General features: G+C 40.2%; 1 protein-coding gene across 1 annotated transcript in view; it reads right to left on the bottom strand.

Annotated features, from left to right (window-relative positions):
* The window catches only part of SLC22A23 (solute carrier family 22 member 23), a 269943-nt gene that overhangs the window by 31693 nt on the left and 211863 nt on the right, over window positions 1-26387 (bottom strand). Inside the window, exons 5-6 of the mRNA XM_027840467.1 lie at window positions 11151-11278; window positions 1198-1300 (exon numbers count right to left, since the gene is read on the bottom strand). Of these exons, the coding sequence (XP_027696268.1) occupies window positions 1198-1300; window positions 11151-11278 (231 nt within the window). The remainder of the gene's footprint in view (window positions 1-1197; window positions 1301-11150; window positions 11279-26387) is intronic.

Genomic DNA, 26387 nt, shown 5'->3' with positions numbered 1-26387 from the left:
TGGGAGTAGGCAAAGGAAGAAACTTGCTTGGTCCCTGTGTCCTAAGGAGTTGTCCTCAGAGCCTAAGTTTCCTCAACTGTAAAATGGGGCTCAGAAGATAGAAGTTGGAAGGAGAATCTGAAATCAGATCAGAAGGGGCTGCTAAAGAAAACTTGAGTGGGAGGCTCTGAGGAGGAGGGAAGATAGCTGTCAGTTACTTGTTTGGAGAGATAATGAGCAACTAGAGATACTGGGAAAATCTACTCAATGTAGGTCACAAGTGGAGGAACATACATATTGAAAAGGGCTCCCTTAAAAATATTTAGTAGTATGGGGCAGCTAGGTGGCACAGTGGATAGAACTCCGGTCTTGGAGTCAGGAGGACCTGAGTTCAAATCTAGCCTCAGACACTTGACACTTACTAACTATGTGACCCTGGGCAAGTCACTTAACCCCAATGCCTAGCAAAAAACAAAAAACAAAACAAAACAAAATATTTAGTAGTATGGGTCCTGTGTTGTTTCAGACCCAACACAAGACCTTCTGGGGGTTTTAAATCCTCTGTAAGACCCTATATGAATCTCATCCATGGGATTTAGAAACTGTAAATCACCCTAGAGACAATCTAGTAACATTCCTTTATTTTAAATGAGGAGCCTGAGATCCCCAAATGGGAAGTGACTTGCCCAAATTTTATATAACTTCGATAGTGGCAGAACCGGGGTCTGAACTCAGGTTCTCCTGCCTCCCAGTCTAGTACTGCTTTACCACACTGCCTTGCTTTGGGACTTCTATCCACATTCCCAGGCATTATACAGGCATTATCCCAGTGACCCCAAAAATCTTACCTTTAATCCTATTTATTAAGAAATTCACTACAAGGTGGGCCTATCCTGGGGTTCCCATTCCAAAGCTATATTAGAAACAGAGAAGAATTCTCTAAGATAGGCTCACTCACAAGGTTTCCTCTATTTGAACTACAGGGAGGTCCCAGTGGACTCCCAAGATGTTTGCCTTCAGATAGAAGAGATTAGAGAGAGACAAAGAGTCTTTTCTTTCAAAGGCCACAATTCCATATTTGAGTCAGAGGGGTAAGACTGCCTGCCCCCTTCTTATCAAGAATACAGAGGAGAAATGTGTGCCTCTCCTTCAATTGCCCCTCCCCTGATGCTCCCAGCCTTTCCATTCCCTTTCTGCCCTGGCTTTCTCCATACTTACGAGTTCACGCACAGGACCACAATGTTTTTCCATAGGTTCCTTGTCCCCACCACTTTCACAATGCAGACTTTCTTGGGCCTTCTGGAAAGTTCCTTCTCCAGTTCTGCAATGAAACAAGACCATGAGACCCCCCTGACAGGCAGCAGAGAATCTGCTGGCTCCCTTCTGAGCTGGCCAGGTCCATTTCAGGATTTTGTCATTTTGGGAAGGGGAGAACATTTTTTTCCCTCTAGAAGCTGGGATAAGACAGGAGAAGAAGAAAATGGAACATAAGTCTGGTAGAGTGGATTTGATGTTACTGTAGAATTCCTCCAATAGTGCCTGAAGCAAAAATATGGAAACATTATCAATCTGAGTTTTTTTTCTTAAACTCTTGGTGAAGATAATAGATTTTATAATGATACCCCAGCCTACCAGTACAATACTTAGGCACCTAATAAACTAAATCAAGCAGTTCTCTTGCTCTTTTGGGAAAGGAAAAAGTCTTTCTCAGAGATTCAGAAATCTGCCCCTCCTAACCGAATGGCCACGTATACCACATGTAGTTATCTGTCTTAGGGCCTTGCTTTTATACTGGAATATCACATTTACTGGGCTTAAAAAAAAAGAAAAAAGATATCCATTCTCCTAATGCCTGGTGTACATGTCTTCATAATTTACTTTCTAAGTCCACAGCCTTGAAAAACTAGGTGCATTTTTATTGAAAGAATAGAGGTATGGTCAAACGGCCCTTCACATCTTGTTTATTTTCATAGAGTACTATGGCCCAAAGCCAGGAATTGAAAGGTGTCCTGTTCCTAAAACACTATGGCAGGACGATTACTGCCCTCTCAGTGACACATGTTCTGCCTTTCATTCTCTAGAGAATCTGAGTTACCTTTGTGTCAAACCACAACTCCCTCTGGAGTCTCTTTGGACAAGACATGTTCCCAAAGCTGTCTCTTTGCCCTTCCAGAAAAGAAAAATCCTCCAGTACCTTGTTTCAAGAAAAGACTTCTTACTACATTCCCATTTAATTTACCAGCCTATTCACTCCTAGATTAGCATATATCCAGCATGTCTCAACAATAGAAGACTTTGGCTTCTTCCTATACAACTAGGAGGTGGGTAGCATCCAAAAGAGGCAACTAGAAGAGCTAGGAATGAAAACTCTTGATGAGTTGTGACCACTGAAGAAAAATTACATCAGAACCTTTTGGAATACTGTTGCTGTTCAAAATAGGATCATAGGATTTTAGAGTTGAAAGGTACTTCAGAGACCACCTAGACCAATCCTCTCAGTTTACTGATGAGCAATCTGAGACCCTGAGAGGGGAATTAATTAGCTATAGTCACACAGGCAGTACATAAATGGCAGAAGCTGATTTCCAGTCTGTCGTCTCTGATGCCAGGACATTGGCTATCTGTATACTTATTCCGCCTGCTATTACTCAAAGGATTTTGGAAACTTCTCTTGGGACCCTTCAGAGTACACAGAACACACACACAGACACACACACACACACACACACACACACACACACATGCACACACATTAATGTGCCCAGTAACTTTTCTAGTTTTTTTTCCCCCATGCAGCTCTCTTCACTTATTCTAAGATCCATTCAAATCAGACTAATCTCCCTTTCCTCTCCTATATCTATGCCTTGGTGTGCACCACCCCCCTGCTTGAAATCAACTCCCCACATCCTCAGATCCCTATCTATTGATGTATCGACATCCATCTTTACTTTCAAGACCCAACTCAAGTATTGCTTCTTCCAAGAAACCTTCCCTGATCATTCTCCTCCCTCACTCCCATCCTAAATAGAAATTATCCCTTCCTCCCAGAATCTATCAGGCAATTTTGTTTGACCTTTCCTATGTCCTTAATAATTTTCTAACTTGTTTTAAAATTTTTTGCATTTGTATCTTATATTTCTGCTAAACTGAGGTTCTTAGGTATGGTAATTATGCTTAAAAAAAATCTTTCCAGAATGTAGCACAGGGCCTTGTACATAATGAGCACCATGTGAACATTTACTAAATCGAATGGTGGCAGATTTTCACACTTAGAGGATGGATCTGATCCACAGAAACAGGAGAAAGTTATTTAAGCCAAGGCAATGGAACAAGGTAGGTAATCAGGTTGAGCAGTACAACTCTGGGCCCCCTATTCCTTTCTTACCTCTGCCTCTGAGGCTCCCTGGCTTCCTACAAGTCTCAGCCTATGTCACCATCTACAGGAAGCCCTTCCTAATCCAGCACTGTCTTCACCCGGTAGAATGCAAGCTTCTTAAGGGAAGAGATTGCTTCTCATTTTGTCCTACCAGGTACTTAGTAAATAATTGTTGGATAGGATAATTTGACCAATATTCTTGTGAATTGGATTTTGATGACAATTCCATATGAGTATGATTTTTCCTTCCTTCCTTCCTTCCTTTCCTACATAAATAAGATAAAGAAGTTCTTTTCTCATAGCCTAGGTGTTGATTTGCCAATTATAGAGTAAGAAACAAAACTTCTCAGCCATCTCTGCTATCAACTTAACACGTCCAGAAATGGAAAGGCAAAGTTGTTCAACTTCCCTTCCCCTCACAGCCCATCTTGTGACATCTTGTACTGCTGAGCCATGACTCCTTGAAATCTTCCAGGTCAAGCATAAAAAAGAAACTAGGGTAGGGGAAAGTCAAAGAAAAGAGTGGTAGTGGTGGGGAAAATCTACAATACAGAGGAACCCTTAGCATTTAAATGGAAACTCTGATTATTCATCAGGAAACAGAATTGTCTCAGGAGAGAAGCAGCAGCTAGATGGCACATTGGATAGAGCACTGGGCTATTTCAGGAAGACTCATCTTGAGCTCGAATCTGGCCTCAGACACTTACTAGCTAGCTATGTGACCCTGGGCAAGTCACTTAACCCTGTTGCCTCAGTTTCCTCATCTGTAAAATGCGCTGGAGAAGGAAATGGCAAACTACTCCAATATCTTTGCCAAGAAAACCCCAAATGGGGTTACAAAGAGTCAGGCACAACTGAACAACAGAAAACAGCCTTCAGTTTCTCCCGATTACCCCAGCTATTTCTGTATTCCCATGTCCAGTACTTCTGACAGTAGCAAATACTTCTGTCAGAGAAGATACCATACCCCCTCCCCTTCCACTGTGTGTCGTAAAGTCACAGTAATGGCTTATTTGCCTCCTGGTCATCATCCAATGGCTCGAGAGTGTCAGCCAATCCCATCAGTTGAAGTCTAGAAGAGGAAAACCCCACCCCCCCAAATATATGTGCACTGATAACCACGAGAATTTGGGTATTTTCTTTTCTTTTTTGTTTCTTTTCTTTCTTTTTCATGAAGAATGATTTGACGGTATTCACAGCAAAAAAGGATGAATTTTTTCTTACATGTCCTAATGCAGGAGAAAGGTAGAGGCAGACCTCTAAACTTGCTGTCTGAGTTTCTAGAACTTCCCCATGTCCCACATTAATGTAGAAAGAACTTTATGACCTTTTTCCATGAATTCTTTCCAGTCCTGAGAGAGATGCTTTACTTCTCAGCCCTTGTTTTTCCCCCACAGCAAAATAAGGCTAATTTAATGGCTCAGATTGAATAGTTTAGATGAACCTTGTTAAATAAAATATGATTTCCCTCATAGGCAGCTAGTGTTTTGGTAGTAGAAAACATTAAAATATCAGATCATGCTGCATCTGAAACCATATATATGTGCATAATGCCATAACAAACTACCACATATTATGGTATCATAGAATCATGTCAGAGATGGAAAGGGATTTAGCGATCTTCCAACACTGTCACTTTACAGGTGAGGACACTGAGGCGTGAGAAAGAGAATGAACTTGTTCCAGGTCATCCAGTCCCACAGCTAGCAAGGGGAAGAGCTGGGCCCTATACCCAGGTCTCCAAGCTCCTAAATCCAGAGCTGCTTCCACTCACTATCTCACAACATCTCTCAACTTCAATAACAACATTTCCTAATCCTGGAATCCTAGAGTTTCTTCTTCCATGAGAAGCACCAACATGACTACGGTAGATTTCCCTTCCTTGAGTAGAAGTTAATTCCTGATCTATTCATAGGACCAGAGATTTAGAGATGGACGAGACCTCAGAGGTCAATTCAGGGGTTGGGAACCTGCAGCCTTGAGGACACATGTGGCCCTCTAGATCCTCAAGTACGGCCCTTTGACTGAATCCAAACTTCACAGAACAAATCCCCTTAATGAAAGGATTTGTTCTGTAAAACTTGGATTTGATCAAAAGGCTGCACCCAAGGACCTAGAAGGCCACATGTGGCCTCAAGGTCGCAGGTTCCCCAGCCCTGATTCTAGTCCAATCCCTTCATTTTACAGATGAATGAACTAGGCTCTCGAGAGGTGAAAGGATTTGTTCAAGATTATGTATCTAATAAAGTAGTACAGCTGGAATTCAAACCAAGACTCTTGGGATCCAAATCCAAAGGTCTTTCTACTATGCTACAATGCTTTTCCCAACTAATTTTAGAATGTAATGTTAAGGTGGAAAGACAAATATTTGTGTGTGTGTGTGTGTGTGTGTATTAGTATATGTATTTAACCTTCATTAAATTCATTCTCTAATCCCTGGTTTCTTGAAGACTTATGCCAGCTTGAGAAGTTTTGAGTCTGGGGCAAGGGGCAGACTATAACTCTTAGCTACGGACCAGTTTGGCCAGTATAGAGAGAGAGATTGGCTGCTGAGTAGTGAATTTCTCAGGCCATAACTGCTATGGTCAACTCTGGAAGACCATCTACTAAGTTGTAGAGTGGTCACAATTTTTATTGGTGAAGGAAAAACACAAAAACAATCAAGCAACCCTGAAGGGCTGAAATGTGTATGTGTGTATGTGTGTGTATATGAAGGAGAGAGAGAGAAACAGTGTGTGTGGCACCACATTTGCCCTTCTTTTTTCATTTTGTTAAAGTAACAGTGGTATTTTGATTCTCAAATGAAAGTGGTCTTTCCTACCTCAAATTTCTTCTAGTACTCTGCTACAGCTCTTCCCTGCACTTACCCCAATCTCCCTACTACCACAGTCTGAGCTTTACTGAGAGTAAGATCTGTATTATATTTTTGTATGCACACATATCTTTGTGTCTTAAGTCTCTAGCATTGTGCCTCGCACATAGTAGGTACTAAAAGAATGCTTGGTACATTAATGTCATGAAAAAAATTTTTTTTTTGGATTAGCAATAGCACCCAGAAATGCTAAACTTAGGGCTGCGTGTAGTCAATAAAAGGAACCAGAAAAGCCCAAACATAATTTTCAAGTTATTATTCTTTCTGGGGCCCCTGGTGTCATGGTAGGGCCCTTCAGCACCCACATCACCATTTTCTAAGATTATAATTTGTACATTTCCTTGGAGTGACTCTTTTCCTGAGGGGGATGGGACACAGGAGGCAGGGAAATCCAGGAGTCTTGTATTCTTCATGTCATTGAAACAACTCAGGGTCTAGAGAGCTAGGTTTTTCACTAGACAATGTTAGAAAATAAGGGCTTTTCTAGGATACACAGTGTTAAAGTGTTAAAGATAACAGTTTCTACAAACTTCAGTGAAAAACCTGAAACTACCTCCCCACTTCATGCTTTCCCCTTTGCTTTACCACACACAACAGAAAATAATTTGATTTAGAGTCATCAGGAAAAAAACAAAATTGAACTCCCTTTCTAATATGCTGAGCCTATTTTGTATAGGGAGGACAGGATGTCTATTTTTCTAGTAGTCTCTTGCCCTGCTACGCATGCTGTTTCTCTACTCTAGGGTAGATAAGTTATTTCTGTTCCCTTCCCTCCTCCCAGCATCACTGTGCAATTTTGAATCTTTATTGCCTGGAAGGAACCAAGGCAATAGAAGGATATAGTCCTTGCCCTGGTCTGACTACTCTAGCTTGCCTATCTGTTTGACTTGCTTCAGGGATGCCCCAGAGCACACTATTGACTCAAGAAGGACATTGTGGCTCTTAAGAAAGGGCTTACCTGAGAATACTCCAGAGGGAAGCATGGGATCTGTCCAGGGCCTGAAGGACTAGGTGGTGAGACCGCCAGCCAGTTGTCCCCTGATGTGGCCAGAGGGCAGAAAGCAGCTGCAGTCCACTCAAGATAAGGCCTGGGAGGAACCATCATAGTTCTTTTGAAAGTATGCCACAAGAGTCATATCCTTTTCCCAAAAGTCTTTAAGGCATTTCAGGCTCATAGACTAATGGATTTTTAGACTCTGTAGGAAATAATCAGTTTTTATGTCCTTCCTTGAGGCACTGAATATTAAAAAAAACACCCACATTTATAAGTAAACTCAAAGAGCTATTGGCTTCCTCCAACCCCTCACCCCCTCAGCTCTAGATTTAGACATAGAAGTAATTAAATGGTAGAACAGGCCTTCTTTGGAAGCAAGAAGTAGTTAGCAACCATATGGACCTCAGTCTTAAAAATCTACCCAATCATTCGGTATTTGGGCCAATACTGTTCTTCTTTCCCATTTTCTCTCAATATGCCCATCTAGAATGCCTATAAATATCCACCAAACCACAGAATGAATGGCTATCTAGTCACACAGCTAGGCTGTGTCAGGACACTTGATTACAGTCTACACATTTATGACTGGAACAAGCAAAGCCTGTGACAGGAATTCCAGTAGAAAGCTTCACATTGGCATTATTGAAGAGTCAGGTGAGACCTGTACACATGTTGTGGCATATGATGATTGAGTCACAATGCTAACCCAAAGGACTGTGTTGAAATGTTCAAAAACAAATCAGACAGGTTCTAAGAGGAAATCCAAAGACACTTAGAGCAACCTGAGAAAAACAGAAGAGTGGAAACATTGAGTCCCTGATTTTCCTTTTTGGCATTACTACGGACTACAAGTAAAAAAGCCTACCAAGGCTGGGGCCCATACATGTGTGTTTGTATGTGTGTATACATAAGATATAAGACACTGGTTGACATAATTGGTTACACAATTATTTGGGTTCTCACTGTTGGTTTCCACATGACAAACATTTCTTGACTGTATTTGGTCTGAGCTATTGGGAGATAGTTTAGCAGGAGAAAAGAAACCTAGGCAAAGAAATAAAGCTAGAATGAGCAGCTGTTTAGAAGGTGAAACAGATGTGCTCTTTCCCCACAAAGCAAGGCAATAAAATGTTAAAATGGCATGATTGACAATGCTGACTGACAGCTGGTGGGCAAAGAGAGATCGAGAAGCCAATGTGGATCGGGAGGTTTTGCAGAGCCAATACTGAAATGCCACCCTGTTCCCCCTTCAAAGGAGATAGGCATCTTTTGTTCCCTTTTCATAAGTCACACATACAAAGATACTTTTTCTCTCAAGTCTCTCCTTGCTACACCTGAATATAAATAAATGTGAGCAACAATCATAAGGGAAAAAAGTCATGATACCACTTTCTTATAATAAAGAAGAAAAATATAATGGCACAATTAAGCTCAAAGGGGGAAAAGTTTTTTTTTATCTGAATAGTAAGTGGGGTGTGATAATTTAATTAAGCAAATACCCCAAAGGGAATTTTGCTTCAAGTCTTAAAAGTCAGTCTAATGATGTCCAAAAGGAAAGTGATATTTTTATTTTTAGAGCTACTGGAATTGGTTCTGATAACAGATTAAGTGCTTGATTTTTAGCAAGAACTCTTCAGAAATGAAGAGAAGGCAAGTGTACCTCAATGGAAAACAAAACATTGTTTTCAGTTCTTCATTGTCCAAATGAGCAGGTTGCTACCAGAAGGTAATAGAGACAGAGATGCTCACATATATCCAAAATCCCAAGAGCGCTGCTGTACATACCCATGTGGATACATATACTCGCCCCATATCACTCCTACTTAACTTCTGAATAACCATGAGAAAAGTCAACTACTTTAGCTTTTTTTAGTTGTTTTTTTTTTCATAAAATTGGAGACATTTTATCTTATCTAAACTTTATATTTTGTCAGCATCTCTCACACAGTGGTCCCCAATAGAGTTGGTCCATTAGTAAGTGCATGTTGAATGAACAGAATCCCAGAGGTGGAAGGGATCATTGTGATCACCCAGCCCAGACTCTGTAGGAAGCAATCCATCAACCAACAAGTAATTATTAAGTCCCTACTAAGTGCCAGGCACTGTAGAGACAAAGAAAGCGACCAAACAGTCCTTACTCTCAAGGAGACTAATGCTTCTATTAAGAAGCATTTGTGAAGTCAGTGCTATCCTTTCTCCATTTTCTCAGATCTCTTACTGTACACAGAACACAAGAGATACCGCTTGACTCCTTAAGAGTTACATGAATTTTTTTAATTACTCTTTACTCAGATATCCCAACATGTGGCACACAACTCCATTCCAGAAAGGTTAGAGCATTTGAAGTGGGTTCCCCCAAATGATTACTCATTGACTGAGTTGCCTGCTATCATGAAGTCTCACCTAGGAGTGATTCAGAAATCCAGAGCTGGAAGGGACCTCAAAGGTTCCTGAGTTCAATCTCCTCATAGTACAGAAGTGGAACTAAAGCTCAGAATGGTTAAACAACTTACATATGGTTACATATATAGTTAATAGTAAAGTCAGGATTTAAACCCAGTCTTCTGATTCCAAATTCAGTGCTCCTTCTTCTGTGCTATTCTGCCTCTGAAGAGGAAGACAAGGTTTTTTTTTTTTGCCACTTAAAATACAGTTTTTATGTCTTTAGGACTCATGGGCAATATCTGGATTTACTCTATTGGATTCAGTAAATCATAGACTATTATATGCCAGGTTTCAAAAGGGACTCTAGCTCTGGAGTCAGAGGAACAGTGTTCAAATTTTGCTTGTGTGACCATGGCAAGTTGTGTGCCTGGGCCTCAGTTTCCTCATCTGTAAAATGAGAGGCGGTTGGATTAGACAACCTCTGAGTTTCCTGTGATCTATGACCCTAAACTGTACATTACAACACGTTTCCAACTGGTTACACAGCTGGTAAAACATCAAGGTAAAATTGGAGGCTTTTAAGGCCAGGACAGACCCAGGGTCAGGCATTGGTTTAGGTCAGTAGTTGTCAGACTTTTTGGTCTCAGGATCCCCTTATACACACAAAGATACTTTTTCTCTCGTCTCTTCTTGCTACATCTGAATATAAATAAATGTGAGCAACAATCCCCCCGCCCTACTCTCCCCACCCCGAAGAAGCTTTTATTTATGTAGATTATATCTATTGATATTAACCAAATTTGAAATTAAAACATATAAATATTATTATGAAAATAATTTTGACTTCACAGACACCCCCCCCTCCCAGCCCAGGGTTCCTGGTCCACACTTAAAGAACCTCTGGGTTGGATATAAGGAATACTTCTACCTGAGGACAGAGATTCCAGAAAGAAAGAGAAGGCAATGAAAAAGAAAACTGTTTTCAGTTTTTTTGTTACAAATGGTTACAATAAAAAAGACTGTGGGTAATCTTAGGAGGCTACATTTAAGAGGAAAAGAGATGGCTGAAGACTCTGGACCCTGAAGATTAAATACCAAAGTATGCTTATGGTCAGAGGTGACTTAGAGAGTAGTGACAAGACTGGTGAGCAGGCTGTAGGCCAAGGATTTTACATCCATGTTCTATAGAATGCCCTACCTGAAGGCCAGGTTTATACTAGGCTAGTAATTAATTTTCTGAACCTTTGTTTGCTGTTTTTACAGCCAAAGTGAATTTCTTTCATTAGCACATCCAATCAATATCCAATGCCCACTTTCAAGTTGCTTAGGTGGACATTGTTATTATTTCTGTTCAACAGATCCAGGCCAAATAAAGTGGGACTATTTGGCTGGCAATGGAAGCTACTTAATAAAACACACCAATGAAAGGAAATCTAGGAACTGTTGGGATATTGAGTTCTGGTATGTTAGGCTCCATAGATAGATGCTCACACTTCTCCAAGGCTCCAGGGCATGGCTGCCTCCCTGCGTATGCACATACTCACCGGGCATCACTCCTTTGATGTCATTCTCGGGATTCATGCGGTTTTTCTGTGTGAAATGCAGGATCAACTTCTTTGCTGGCTCAAACTGCTGTGTGGCCATTAGCCACCGGAGGGACTCTGGGAAAATACTTCAAAGATACAAAGCCTATTAGTGAAATTTTTCAAGTTCCTGCGGTGCTCAAGATACAAAGGACATGATTAAGATTTCAGACTGTGAGCTTCCTGGGCATGGAGAGGGTCTTATTCTGTGTTTGGTATCGCACCTGGGGTGTGGTTGTGCCTTCTGATAAATTGCATGTGATGTGATTATTTTTTTTTCCTCAACAGATAAGAAGATGGTGGGCATTGAAGTATGTATTATTTCCCTTTGGGAAAAAATAAGAATTAAGGTGGTTGTGAGAATTATGAAGGATGTGGCAAATAAACATCAGTATTTTACCAACTGTGGATGTATCCCATCTCAGAGGCAATCTAGTTTAACCCCTACCCAAAACCTCATTCCTTTCTACAATTCCCCTGGTAAGTGACCATTGAGCCTCTGATGGAACAAAGAAATCACTATCTCCTAAGGTAGCGCATTCCATTTCGGGATGGCTCTATTTGTTGAGAATTTTTCCCTCCATGACTTTACTACCCATTAATCCTAATTCTGAGATGTCAGGCCAAGCACAACAAATACAATTCCTCTTCCTTGTGACAACCCTTCAAATACCTGAAAACAGCTGTTGGGTCCCCCTCAGTCTTCTCCTTTTTACTATAGATACCAGATACTTCAATTGATGCTCCATTGGCATAGCTTCCAATCCCTTTACTGATCTCCCCTCCCCCCAGCTTGCAAAAATATTTCCTAATGTTGGGGACCTAGAACTGAACACAACACTCCAGGTGTGATCTCAACAGGGCTGAGTATTGCAGGATTATCACTTCCATTCCTCCTGTAACCATGCTTCAGTTAAGGCAGGCTACAATTAGACTAACTTTTTTGGTTCCTCTATTACATTATTGACTCATATGGAGCTTGTAATCCAGTACCATCCTTCTTTGTAGCTTGTATCACTGAAGTCGATTTTTTCAGTCCAAGTGTGGGACCTTATATTTATCTCTTTTACATTTCACATCCAGTTTACATATATACATATAAGTTTTTATGAACACACACACACACACACACACACACACACACACACAATTTATGGTAAAAGAGAATGAGCCTTGGACTGGGAATCTTTCAGTCTGGATTCTAGTCTTTGCTTTGTATGATCTTGGGCACGCCTTCCTCTTTGACATAATTTGGACAGAGAGAAAGTTTAGACTAGAAGATTTCTGAATTCCATTGCAACTCTAATAGTTTATGATCCTAGGACTCATGGAATCTTAGAATTTCAGACTTGGAAAGCTCTCACAGACCTACCTAGTCTTGCCCTGTTCCCCATCCATAAAAGTAGGAAGAAAAGAAACAAACATTTACTAAGTGCTTACTATGTGCTAGGCAGTATACTAAGTGTACACTATCTTATTTGATCCTCACAACAACCCTGAGAGGTAGACATTATTATTATCTCCATTTACAGTTGAAGAAACTGAGGTAGACAGAGGTTAAATGGCTTGCCCAGAGTCACACAGCTAGGAAGTGTCTGAGTCTGGATTTGAACCTAGGCCTTCCTGACTCCAGGTCCAGTGCTTTATCCACTGAGGAACCTAGATTCATGAATCCCCTCTATAAAATCCCCTTTCATTAATGGCAGGGAATTCATTACCTTGTAAGAGACCTCACTCCATTTCTGAACAGCAACTTTTAAGAGGTTTGCTCCTAATACTAAAGTGAAATCTGCTTCCCTGTAGCTTTTATTCAGTGGTCTTATGTAGCCAAACAAAATTTAGTCTAATGCCTCTTCCCTGTAATAGGCCTTCAAATACCTAAACACAGTTACTCTGCCCTGGTAAATCCTCTCTGGTCTAAATATTCCCATTTCCTTCCAAAGATGTGTACATGGCATGGTTTCACAATCTGTCATTGTTCAGGTATCTCCTTTGGTGATACTCGGGATGTCTGATCAGTGAGAAGATTGCTTTTCCTATTTTTAGGCACCTAAGAGCCCACTTGACTATATGTCTTTGGATGTTATCACTGTTCTCTAGAACTTCCTACTAGATCACTTCAGCTCTGAAAATTAGACTTTGTTAGTGCCCCCTAGTCCAGAGGCCTCTTCTTCCTTCAGAATGGAGAGGATGGAGGATAGAATCCTTCCATATCCTCCGTTTAAAGAAGCACCCATTGGAGCCATCTCATCATTTCCCACCTGGTTCCACTCCTCTGTCCTCCCCATGCTTGGTACCACTGCCTCCCTTTCAGCTTCTTCTTTTTTTATATTAATTTATTTTGACTTATCAACAATCACTTCCATAAGCTTTTGAGTTTTAAATTTTTCTCCCCCTCCCTCTCCATCTCTCTCCCCAAGATGGTGCACAATCTGATATAGGCTATACATATACATTTCTATTAAACATATTTTCACATTAGTTATGTTGTAAGGAAGAATTAGAACCAATAGAAGGAACCACAAGAAAGAGGAAACAAAACAAAACAGAAGAAAAAAAAGAGTAAATAGTATGCTTCGATCTGCATTCAAACTCCATAGTTCTTTCTTTGGATGTGGATAGCATTTTCCATCATGAGACTTTTGGAGATGTCTTAGATTTTTGCATTGCTGAAAAGGGCTAAGTCTATCAAAGTTAGTCATCACACAGCATGGCTGTTACCGTGTATAACATTCTCCTGGTTCTGCTCACTTCACTCTGCATCAGTCCATGTAAGTCTTTCCAGGTTTTTCTGAAGTCTGCCTGCTCATCATTTCTTATAGCACAATAGGATTCCATTACATTCATATATCACACCTTGTTCAGCCATTCCCCAATTGATGGGCATCCCCTCAATTTCCAATTCTTTGCCATCACAGAAAGAGGTTCTATAAATATTTTTGTCCTTTTCCCATTTGTATGATCTCTTTGGGATACAATCCTAGAAGTGCTATTGCGGGGTCAAAGGGTATGCACATTTTTATAGCCCTTTGGGCATAGTTTCAAATTGCTCTCCAAAATGGTTGGATCATTTCACAACTCCACCAACAATGCATTAGAATTTCAATTTTCCCACATCTTCTCCAACATTTATCATTTTACTGTTTTATCATGTGAGCCAATCTGATAGGTGCGATGTGTTACCTCAGAGTTGTTTTGATTTGCATTTCTTTAATCAATAGTGAATTAGAGCATTTTTTCCTATGACTATAGATGGCTTTAATTTCTTCATCTGAGAACTGCCCATTCATATCCTTTGACCATTTGTCAAGTGGGGAATGACTTGTATTCTTATGAATTTGACTTAGTTCTCTATATATTTTAGAAATGAGGCCCTTATCAGAGACACTGGTTGGTTTCTACTTCCCTCCTAACCTTGGTTGCATTGGCTTTGTTTGCGCACAAACTTTTGAATTTAATGCAATCAGAATAATCCATTTTGCATTTCATAATGTTTTCTACCTCCTGTTTGGTCTCGGCTTCTTTTTATGTGTTGTCTTTCTCTATCAGATTGTGAGCTCCTTGAAGGTAGGGACTGTCTTTTGCCTTTCTTTGTATCCCTAAAGCTTAGCATGGTGCCTAGCACATGATAGGCACTTATGATTTATTGATTGACTAAGATATAGCCTAAGATCAGATTAGGTTTTGGGGGGCAGCCAACTTGCATTCTACTAGAACCCCTTCATTTTCCCCCCCAAAAGGAATTAATATCAAGTAACAGTTCCCTAGGGGCAGCTAGGTGGCACAGTGGATAAAGCGCTAGCCCTGGAGTCAAGAGGATCTGAGTTCAAATCTGGCCTCAGATACTTATTAGTTGTGTGACCCTGGGCAACTCACTTAACCCTGTTTGCCTCAGTTTCCTCATTTGCAAAATGAGCTGGAGAAGGAAATGGCAAACCACTCCAGTACCTTTGCCAAGAAAATCCCAAATGGGGTCACAAAGAGTTGGACATGATGGAAAAAACTAAATAATGACAACAAAATGTCATAATGTTGGCTCTGGATAAACTTGCAGTCTACCAAAACCCCTTGATATCTTTTTCATAGGAATTAACATCAAGTAATAGCTCCCTCACTCTATACTTGTGTAACTGATTTCTAAACCTAAATAAAAATCTTTACCTCTATCCCTATTAAAATTCATCTTATATGGTATCACCCATTCCTTCAGCTGGTTGAGATTCTTTTGGATCCTAATTCTGTCATACAGCATGTGAAATATCCTTGACAGCTAGTTTCATGCCATCTGAAAATTTGATAAGGATGCAGTCTGTGTCTCCATCCAAGCCATGATAAAAATATAGACCAGAGTGAGGCTGAGGACAGACCTCTGTCACTCACCATGGAACCCTTTCTTCCAGGTCAACATACAATAATCAACACTTTGGATCCAGCTCATCAACCAGCTCTGTCTCAGCATAATTGCACTACCTTACAGGCCCCATTTCTCTATCTTGTTTGTGTGGTTATCATAACAGACTCTGTCAAATACTTGCTGAAACCCAGATATATCACACCTATAGCATTTTCCTGAGGTGTGGGTTGAAAAGTATCGTATATAGAGAGCTGAAGAGGAGGACATTGAGTCCAACTCTCTCATTTTATAGATAAGAACATTGCACATAAAGAAATTGAATGACTTGCCTAGGGTCACAAAGCTAGCATGAATATGACATGAGATTGGACCCAAGTCTTCCTAGCTTCAAGTTCAGTGTACTGACCTCTATACTGTGCTTTCAGCAGTGAGGGAGGGAGAAGGGGAAGGAAATTTGAGTTAAATGATCTCTCACACTCAATGATTCTATAACTCACTGAATCACAGAATCTCAACATTGGGAAGAACAACCAAGTCTTACCTTATGCCCAAAGAATGAATTCTTTTCAAGATATTCCCAACAAACAGGGGCCTGGTAATTCTAACAGATTTCTAAAGTATGGTTGCATGGCATATAAAGGGGGCTCAGAGGGTTTATCCACAGAATGATTCCTTCAAGAAGTGTGGTGTGGTAGGAAGAATGCTGAATTTAGTGTCAGGAAACACAGGGGCCTATGTTGGGTGTGATACTGGCTGTATGTACATTGGGCAAGTCCCTTTACCTCTCTGAGCCTCAGTTTCCTCATCTGTAAAATAGAAATAATGCTTATAATATCTCCATTGCCTGCCTCACTGAATATCCTCTATGAGGAAAGCACTTTGTAAATCTTATAGTACCATAAAAAGTTTGCATTATTATTTTTATTAGTTATTATTACCAACACTCCCTGCATATAGTATTTCAGCATTAGCTAAGGGAATGGAATCAATTATAGAGATGCAGGTAACTGAAGGAGAGAATAGTAAAGGGAAAGGAATCCTCTACCAAAAAACTGAAATAACTCATTGGTACAGTGAAGAGAGAGTTGAAGTTGGAGTTAGGAAGGCTTGAGTTTGAATCCTGCCTCAGACATTCACTAGTTGTATGAGCCAAATCACTTAATTTCTCAGTGTCTCAGTTTCCTCATGCAAAATGAGGGGTGTGCCTCTGAGTTTCCCTCTAACACTAAATCCAAAATCCTATGACTGCCTTCTCTGACAAGCTTCCAGTGAAGCAGATAGAAGTGGCTAAACAAAGGGTGAAAATCTGGGAAAAGAATGGAATATCACCATTTCTAAAAATCAATTGGAAGGCTTCTTCCCAAAAGCTCTATTGACCAGAAGGAAAAAAAAAATCTCACAGCATGCACAGTGATAGACAGTTCTTATTCTTGATTCAGAGAAAGGAGAGAGGCATCTTAAAAAACACAGAGCAGCCACTTGGGAAGTATCAGATTTTCTCAAGTTGGCACAGAGTGAGGCTTCATTCCCTCCCTCCCCCATACAGATTCCCTCGACATGCCTACGTTCTGCTGTTAAAATTCCATTAGCCTAATGGAATGTTAGGTTCTCATGTTGCCAAGCTCTGGAAAAGAACAGCAGTCCACAGTTGGGGCAGTTTTGTATTATAGGCTCTACATGCTAATGGTTATTCTCAATTATATCTATATTCAAATTATGTTCTATTCATGATAAGGAAACAGCAACAGAACTTTGACTTGGGACACATGTCTACATTCAACAAGGGGAGAGAGGACTTGACTGGGAGCCAGAAAATGTGGGTTCAAATCCCAGCTAAGTTGTTTACTACCAGTGTGAACTTTGGCATTCTGGGCTTCAGTTTCCTCATGTGTAAAACGAAGAAGTTGGAAAGGATGATACCTATGGTGTATTTTTCTTTTAGATTCTATGATGCAAATAAGATAACATAAAGAAAAACTTTGCTATATAAAGTGTTATATAAATACTAGCTATTATTATCATCCTAAGGATTTACTGTACACAGTGCTAAATGGAACTGTATTCCATTCCCCCTCTCTCAGTTAGCAAATGCAAAGTATGATTAACCTTTTTTTTCACCTCACCCAAGAATCCTGACTAAAACAATGTGCTTATCACCAGTCCCTGAATACTGGAAAAATTAAGAGAAAAGTAACTGAACACTCTATGGAAAGATTTGTGCTTGAGCAAATTTCTTCTTCTTCCCCAAGTGGTCCCTGAAGAACTGCAGAGGTTGGAGAGGTTTTAAAAAATCCCCTTCATTTGGTTGCAACTTCGGCATAAACCCCCTGTCAGCCTTCTTCTATCTTCAAGATTAACATTCTTTTTGATCAACTGCAAAATGGTCACCAAGCTCACTCTTGTCCAGGGATGGGATGACCCACACCATGTAACCCATCCACCTCACATAATGGTGTTGTGGAGCCTCTCTTTGTGGACTCCATGCAGCTCATGGTATTTTTGCGGCTGGTAATTATCTCTCTGTATTACTACCCTCTGTGGTATTTAAGCCTCCTGCATAATTGGAAGCGATCAGTGAACTGCTGGCCTTAGAGTAATCTCAGGATGCTTGAGATTGCCATGATATGCCATAGGGCCACATTATACAGCCTTAATGAAATCTCTCCTGATAGGTTCATAATGCAATACAGTAGGTAAATTAAAAAGCGGGCCTGAAGTCTTAGAATATGAACAGAATCAGGCTACACGAAGGAAGAAAGGAATCTAATCCTTCTTTTACATGACAGCTTTTTAAATTAACATAGACCGTTTAGGGGAAGGGAGGAAGAAGGGTCCAGACTTGTGATTTCATTGATGTATGGAGCTCCCAGGGAGGAAACACACTATATCAAAGCAGACCACCGATCAGCAACTTGTAGTCTCATATAGTTTTTTGGGGAAACTGAGAGGTTAAGTGACTTTCCTAGGGTCACACAGCCAAGATGTGTCAGTCAGGACTTGAACCCAGGTCTCGGTTCCAAGGCCAGCTAGCTGTCTATTCACTATGTCATACTGCCTTGTTGAAGACTGCCTTCCATATTAGGTGCTTAATAAATCCTTGTTGGATGGCTGTATGGTCTAAGGTCACACAGGTAGTAGGTGGTGGAGTTGGGATTCAAATCCAACTTTTTTGACTCCAAAACAAGTATTTTTTTCATAGCGTCGCTATTCTGTTCTCGTGCAATAATTAACTGAACATAATGGAAGATATTATATTTAGGTTTATTAAATCTCATCTTATTCTAACCCAAGGGTTCTTAATCTGGGGTCCATGGATAGAGTTCAGGGGGTCCATAAACTTAGAGAAGAAAAAACTCTCTAACTGAAATTAGGGTTAGGGCCTGGAGTCAGTGAGACTCATCTTCCTGAGTTTAAATCTGGCCTCAGTGACTTACTAGCTGTGTGACCCTGAGCAAGTCACTTAACCCTGTTTGTCTCAGTTCCTCATCTGTAAAATGAACTAGAGAAGGAAATGTCAAACCACTCCAATATCTTTGCCAAGAAGACCCGGAATGGGGTCATGGAGAATTGGACATGGCTGAAATGACTGAACGACAAAAGAATAATGAGGTGCTTTCTAACTTCTCACTTGTTTCTACCTAAGACAGCTAGGTGGTGTAGTGGAGTCAGAAAGACCTGAGTTCAAACCCTGAGTCAAGCATTTACTGGCTATGTGGCATTTAACTCTCCCAATCAGTGTAAAATGGGATAATAATAGCCCCTACCTTACAGGGTTGTTGGGGGGATCAAATGAGATAACATGAGATAACACTTTGAAAACCTCAAAGTGTTCTATAAATGCTAGCTATTATTATTATCATTATCATCTTAAGCATGTTCATTCTACCTTTTTCAAGAAGATTATTCTTCGTGACAAAGTCAGTCAATAAATAAGCATTTATTAAGTGCCTACTATGTGCTAGGCACTAGGCCAGGTGCTGGAGATTAAAAAAAAAAAGCAAAACATGGTCCCTGCCTTCAAGGAGCTCCCATTCTAATGGGAAGCTTGAGAAGATTAACAGAAAAGACTGAAGCAAAATCTAACCAGAGGATCCTAGATTAGAAGCTGGAATGGCTAGAGTAGCTGTTTTCTCTTGGTTATCTGTTACCTCTGCAACATCTTCTTTAAACCATGGCCCTCCCTCTCTCTTCCTTGTGCTCATTCAAAAGAGATACATTTTGGGGACAGCTAGGTGGTGCAGTGGATAAAGCTCTGGCCTTGGAGTCAGGAGGACCTGAGTTCAAATCCAGCCTCAGACACTTGACACTTACTAGCTGTGTGACCCTGGGCACGTGACTTAACCCTGATTGCCTCACCAAAAATAAATAAGTAAATAAATAAATACAATAAAAGAGATACTTAAAGGCTTTTCTGTCATCCTTTGAATTTTTCCCAACCAACATTCTGACAATCTTATCCGAGGTCTATGACACTTTTATAAAGTTCCTTGTTTACGTGCCTCTCCTTATATCTTTTGGATGAATTCTTTTTGGACCTGTACCCAACAAAGAATTTCCAGGGAAGCCATGATTTCTTTAAATACCTAATCCTGTTCCTTCATGTTAGGATTCTTCCTCCTTTTCATCATTATACTCATCAATTTAAAGCTATATGAAGCCTCAGAAGATATCCAATCTAACCTTATGTTATAGATGACAAAACTGAGGCCTAGTAAGGCTATGACTTCTCCAAAGTCAGACTGGTAGGAACTATTCATAAAAGTCAACATGGAAGTGTGGAAAGAGTGTTACATTTGGAATCCAGGGACCTAAGTTCATAATTGTGGGCAATTCACTTAACTTCTACATACTTGTACATCTATAAAATAAAGGGATTAGACAACTTGATTTCTAAGGTCCCTTCTAAATGTAAAAATCTATGATTCAATTTAATTGAAATATTTATTGATCAATTGACAAGTATTTGTTAAGTATCTACAACATGCCAAGCAAAGTAGATAGAGCACTAGGCTTAGAGTCAGAAAGACTTGAGTTCAAATATACTTTCAGGTAATGGTAAATTGTGTGACCCCAGGCAAGTCATTTGACCTCAGTCTGCCTCAGTTTCCTCATATGTAAAAAGATGATAATAAAAGCACCTGCTTTCCAGGGTTGCTGGGAGGATCAAATGAGATAATATTTGTTAAGTGCTTAGCACATAGAAGATGCTATATTTGTATATGGTATGATTGATATTGTATTATGTTATATCATGTTACTTTTTGCTTATTCCCTTTTTCCTCCCTAAACTATTCCTATTTGAAGGAGCTTTCTTCTAATGGGGGAGACAAGTACATATGTAAATATATTCAGTATAAACATAAAGTGAATAAATACAAATCTATACAAAGTTTTCAGTTGTGTTTGACTCTTCACAATACCATTTGGGGTTTTCTTTTATTTCTTTTTTTTTTTTTTTAGGCAATTGGGGTTAAGTGACTTGCCCAGGCTAGTGTTAAGTGTTTGGTCTGAGGCTGGATTTGAACTCAGGTCCCCCTGACTTCAGGGCTGGTGCTCTATCCATTGTGCCACCTAACCGCCCCCATTTGGGGTTTTCTTAGCAAAAATACTGGCGTGATTTGCCATTTCCTTTTCCAGCTCATTTTACAGATGAGGAAACTGAGGCAAACAGGGTTAAGTGACTTGCCCAAGGTCACACAGCTAGTAAGTGTCTGAGGCCAGATCTGAACTCAGGAAGATTCATCTTCCTGACTCCAGGTCCAGCTCTCCCTCTACTACACCATCTACCTGCCCTATATAAAGTAGTTAAATACAAAGCAGTTTTGGAGGGAGGGCATCAGCAGATGAGAGAATTAGGAAAGGCTTTAAAGAAGACATCTGAGGAAGAAGTAAGGAAAGAAGGTATCCAGCATGGGGGATGGCCACTATAGAATCAGGTAGATGGGAGATGAAGTGGTGGGTGATGAACAGAGAGGCTGTTGGAGAAGTGGAGTAATAGCTGCTGAGGCTGGAAAGAATTTAATTTTTGAGATTGACACCTTCCAATCCATCTTCTTCCCTTTTAGAGTCTCAGGTCAAAGGATCTCATTTGTCACTTGTTTGTGTATTCTGAAGTCCAGTCTTGTTTTGTTATAGTTCTGACTGAATAATCTCTGATGTCCTTCTAACTCTGAGGTTTTGTGAATTTGGCTGCTTTCCTAAGGACAGTTGGAATTGTTTTGTTGGAATTTGTTGTTATTCATCCTTCTTTTGAAGAGGACCAATGATGTCATGGGGTGTTGTCTTGACTTGGCACGGATTAGATTTAAGTGAGACAGAGTTGCACAAAGTCCTCGGTCTCACTCTCTCTTGCAGAGTCATTGAAGTCCAGAGGCAGGATAAAAGACAGGACACCTGGCAATGGCCAGGGATATAGTGGATGAATTTGCCATCTTCGTTGTCTGACCAAGCTCTAAACGCTCCACAGCACCTGCTTCAGCCGCCTTCATGGCTGTTGGAATAAATTGTTTTCATCTGCCCATTCCATCAGGGCAAGTCTTTATATGCTTGAGGTAGACACCACCTGCAACTCACCAACAGGTTTGAGATCTGTTGATTACCCTCAACCTGGTTTAGCCCATCTGGTGAGATGGTTTACCAAGGTGTGGCTGCTGCATATACTACAGCTTTCTGGAGCCACAGGTGAGAGCTGGATGACAGATGGACACCAAAGGTGGATGAGCAGCCCTGAAAAGGGACACAAACCATCCCACCAGAGGTGCTAATGCTCTCTAAATACTCCATATTTAATGCCTGGCACACAATAAATTCTTAATAAGTACTTACAGACTAAATGATTCCTGTTGGCTATTACAAACTCTAAGGTGACACAGTCACTTTCTCTTGAGGTTTCTGTGCCTTCCACTTCACTAATTCTTTATTATCGGTCAGAATTAGATTCAGAGGAGTAGCTCTCCTTATTGTTTCTTCTAACTTTTGAGAGATGAAATTTATCAACAAGTTAAGAATTAATCAAATGTTCTGCTTTTAGCAGATATCTGATAAGTGGCTGAAAATCCATCACTACTATATTTGGCCACTTTGCCAGTTTTGAGATCTTTATCATCAATGCAATCATCCATAACCTTCATTTACCCCAACGGTCTACAGGGCACATTTCAATGACATCACTTATTTTTCTTTCTTTTTATATTTCTCCAAATGCTTTCCATTGTGCATCTATTCTCTAGTGTATAGATTTCCATATGTCTGTTTCCTTGATAAAAGGGCTTATTTTGCTTTCTTTATCTTTCAGCTCTGTTGCTTATGAAGAAGACATAATCTTCCATTGCCATATTTCTATTGCCAGTCTAATCCCACAACATCTTTATGATACTCAGGGGTAGCTTTTTCATCTGTCTCCTAAGTTGTAATTATCAACTTGGCCTATTCTGAAGGAATTGAATGAAGTTAATCTTATGGGTAAAAATAAAATGAATATTCACCTGCCTTATGGTGTGTTTAACTGTCCTCAGCTCTCTATAGTCCCCAGAGCTTTGCATTGGGGCTGACACATTTTATTGTTGTTCAATTGTGTCAGACTCTTCGTGACTCCAGTTGGGGTTTTCCTGGCAAAGATACTGGAGTGGTTTGCCATTTCCTTCATTTTACAGATGAGGAAACTGAGGCAAACAGGGTTAAGTGACTTGCCAAGAGTCACACAGCTAATAAGTGTCTGAGGTCAAACTTGACATAGTAGGTGCTTAGTAAATGACTGCTGATTGGCTGACTCTATAGAATTTTAGGGTAGAGTCAAAGAAGAGTAACCATAGTAAAATACTGGGGTGAAGGATGTTTTATTCTCTATCTTTGCCTCTAAATAGCAGGGAGATCTTAGAATACACGAGAGCAGCAGAATATACAACCCAGGCTTTAGGTTTGGCAAAATGCAGAAAGAGGAAAAAACAGTTATCTGAAAGTCTAATTGTAGGAATCAACCTAATAAAGTTAAATTCATCTTGATAAAGTCTGCATTTTATCAGACTAACATCTAATGATGAAACAGCTGAGTGGCACAGTAGATAGAGTGCTAGGCCCGGAGTCAGGAAGACTCATCTTCCTCAGTTCAAATTTGGCCTCGGATTCTTATTTGCTGTGTGACCCTGAGCAAGCCACTTCATTTTGTATGCCTCAGTTTCCTCATCTGTAAAATAAGTTGAAGAAGGAAATGGCAAACCGTTCTAGTATCTTTGCCAAGAAAACCCCAAATAGGGTCATGAAGAGTTGTACACAATTGAAAAATGACTGAACAGCACAAGCTAATGACAGGTCAGTTATACGGTGGCGGAGAAGGAATTAATCAGTCCTCTCCTTTCTGCTTGGCCCGAGGCAATGCTTGGCTATCTAGGTCACACAAGACTTCCATCCAGTAGTTTCCTGCTGGGGGTTGCCTTAAAGGTTAGCCCTTGTTAAGGCCTCTGTGCCACCCTAGTCTGATGGAAGTGCCATTGTGATTTATTATTTTGTTTGTTAAACATTTCTATAAGTTGTATGAATAGCTATTTCTCTGATAGATTGAAGACTCCCTGGGAAGATAGCACATGGAATGCTATATGCCCTGCACACACCATGTGCTAAATAATTATTCATTAATAATTCCAGATTAAACCCACACATACTCATACTTTTTCAGTGCAGGGGTTCTTAACCTGGGGTCTGTGAACTTGGTTAATTTTTTTTATCATTTTTTGCCCTGATAATCCTATGTATTTGTTTTATGCACATTTTTCTGAGAAGGGGTCCATGGGCTTCATCAGAGGGGTCCATAAGACAAAAAGGGTGCAGAATCCCTGCTTTAGTGGAGCATACACTACAGATACTTTTAGTAGGTCTCTGGGTTTTCTTGACTTTAGACCACTGACCGTAGTCCATCAAAATAGAGTGCTTGTGTATGGGAAATATACCCAGTTCAGCCAGTAGAGTTTCCAGGTAGAATGTAAACTCTTTGAGGGTAGGTCCTGTTTTTCCTTTTGTTTTCCCATTTCCAATGGCTTTTAATAATAACATTAATCATTATTATGATGATAACTGATAACTAGCTTTTTTTAATAGAACTTTTATGGTGTGCAAAGAGCTTTAAATATGTTATCTCATTTGATTTCCACAATGAGCCCGTGAGGTAGATGCTATTATTATCCTCATATTACAGGTGAGGAATCTGAGCCTGAGAAAGGTTAAGTGACTCACCCAGGCTCACACAGCTAGTCAATGTCTGAAGGAGGATTCAAATGTAGGTCTTCATGACTCAAAGTCCAACGCTGTCCACTATGCCACCTGGATGCCTGAGCATGTGAGCGTCTGCTTAATAAATGGTGGTTGGATTGTACTGCTTCCCTTGTATCAACTCTACTATAATGGAACTGCTCTATCTTTTCCTCCAGGCAAAGGAAGGGCCCTGAGACTTCTCTTCGGATAATGATAGATCTGCCAGGCATGGTGGTGCTTGCTTGTAATCCTTGCTACCATGGAGGTTTCAGTGGCATTCAAAGATTATAATATACTACAGATCTGGAGACTATACTGCAAATGTCTTTGAAACTTAGACAAAATGATAGAAACAGAATTAAGTGACTTGCTCAGGGTCACACTGCTAATAAATGTCTGAGGCTGGATTTGAACTCATGGAGATAAGTCTTCCTGATTCTAAGCCCAGCGCTCTCTCCACTTTGCCATCTACTTGCCCTGTACCTCACTTCTCTAGAGGTCACTTATTTATTTGCTTTAATCATTTGGAACAAAGCCAAGTACCAGCATGTAATGAAGACAAAACAAAAAAAAATTATGTCACCAGCTCTCTACACTTTATTCATGGAACACCCCCTTCAGGTTTTCACTTTGTGCCTATTTGCTTCCATTTTCAACACAATCTAATAAGCAAGTGTGGAGTAGTGGGAAAAATTCTGGGTTGGAGTCAGAGAAGATTCTACTACTTAGTAAGCAGAACCCCATATGTGACAGGTATGAGTGGACTGATGCGCAAGTCACTTAAAGCCTTGTGAACCTCATTTTCTCATCTACAAAGCATGAACAATACTTCTGCTCCCTAGCTCACAGGGCCATAATGGTCAAACGAGAATGTGCTCTAAGCTATAAAGTGATATGTAAATGTGGGCTATTCTTAAGGTTGGCTCTTTGATTTTCCAGCCAACAGTAGATTAGAAGTAAAATATTAGAAAAGGGCTAGGGGAACTATGACAGGCAGCAAGCTGAAGGACTAAGAGAGGAGACAGGAAAATGATAAAAACCAGGCTAAAAACGCCAAAGGCAAAGAAATCTGAGGCCATTTGGTGCTCTTTATACACTTCGATAACCTTTGATGGCATCACTACAGCAAGGAACAATAAGGACGCTTCATAATGAAGATTCAGAGTCAGCAACAAAAGTTCAATTGTTCAACAGAATATAACTATTGAATAGGAAGAAGCCTTAGAGATAATTTAGGCCAACTCTCTAATTTTACAGATGAAGCAGCTCAGACGCAGAGAAACTAGTTGACTTACTCAAGTTCACACAGTTGTTGTTCAGTTATTTTTCAGTTGTGTCTGACTCTTTGTGACCACATCTGGGGTTTTCTTGGCAAAGATACTGTAGTGACTTGCCATGTCCTTCTCCAGTTCATTTTACAGATAAGGAAACTGAGGCAAGCAGGGTTAAGTGACTTGTCCAGGGTCACACAGCTAGTATCTGAGGCCAGATTTGAATTCAGGGAGATGAGTCTTCCTGATTCCCTAGTGGCAATATAAGACTGCCATCAAACAACTCACTCTAAGATACTGCTTTTTTTCTTCTTCACTAAACCACAGTTT

This window comes from Vombatus ursinus, unplaced genomic scaffold (assembly GCF_900497805.2).
Source record: "Vombatus ursinus unplaced genomic scaffold, bare-nosed wombat genome assembly UNPS02000577.1, whole genome shotgun sequence".
Lineage (NCBI taxonomy): Eukaryota > Metazoa > Chordata > Mammalia > Diprotodontia > Vombatidae > Vombatus > Vombatus ursinus.
The sequence above is the reverse complement of the archived record's forward strand: the minus strand, read 5'-3'. Positions and strand labels throughout refer to the sequence as shown.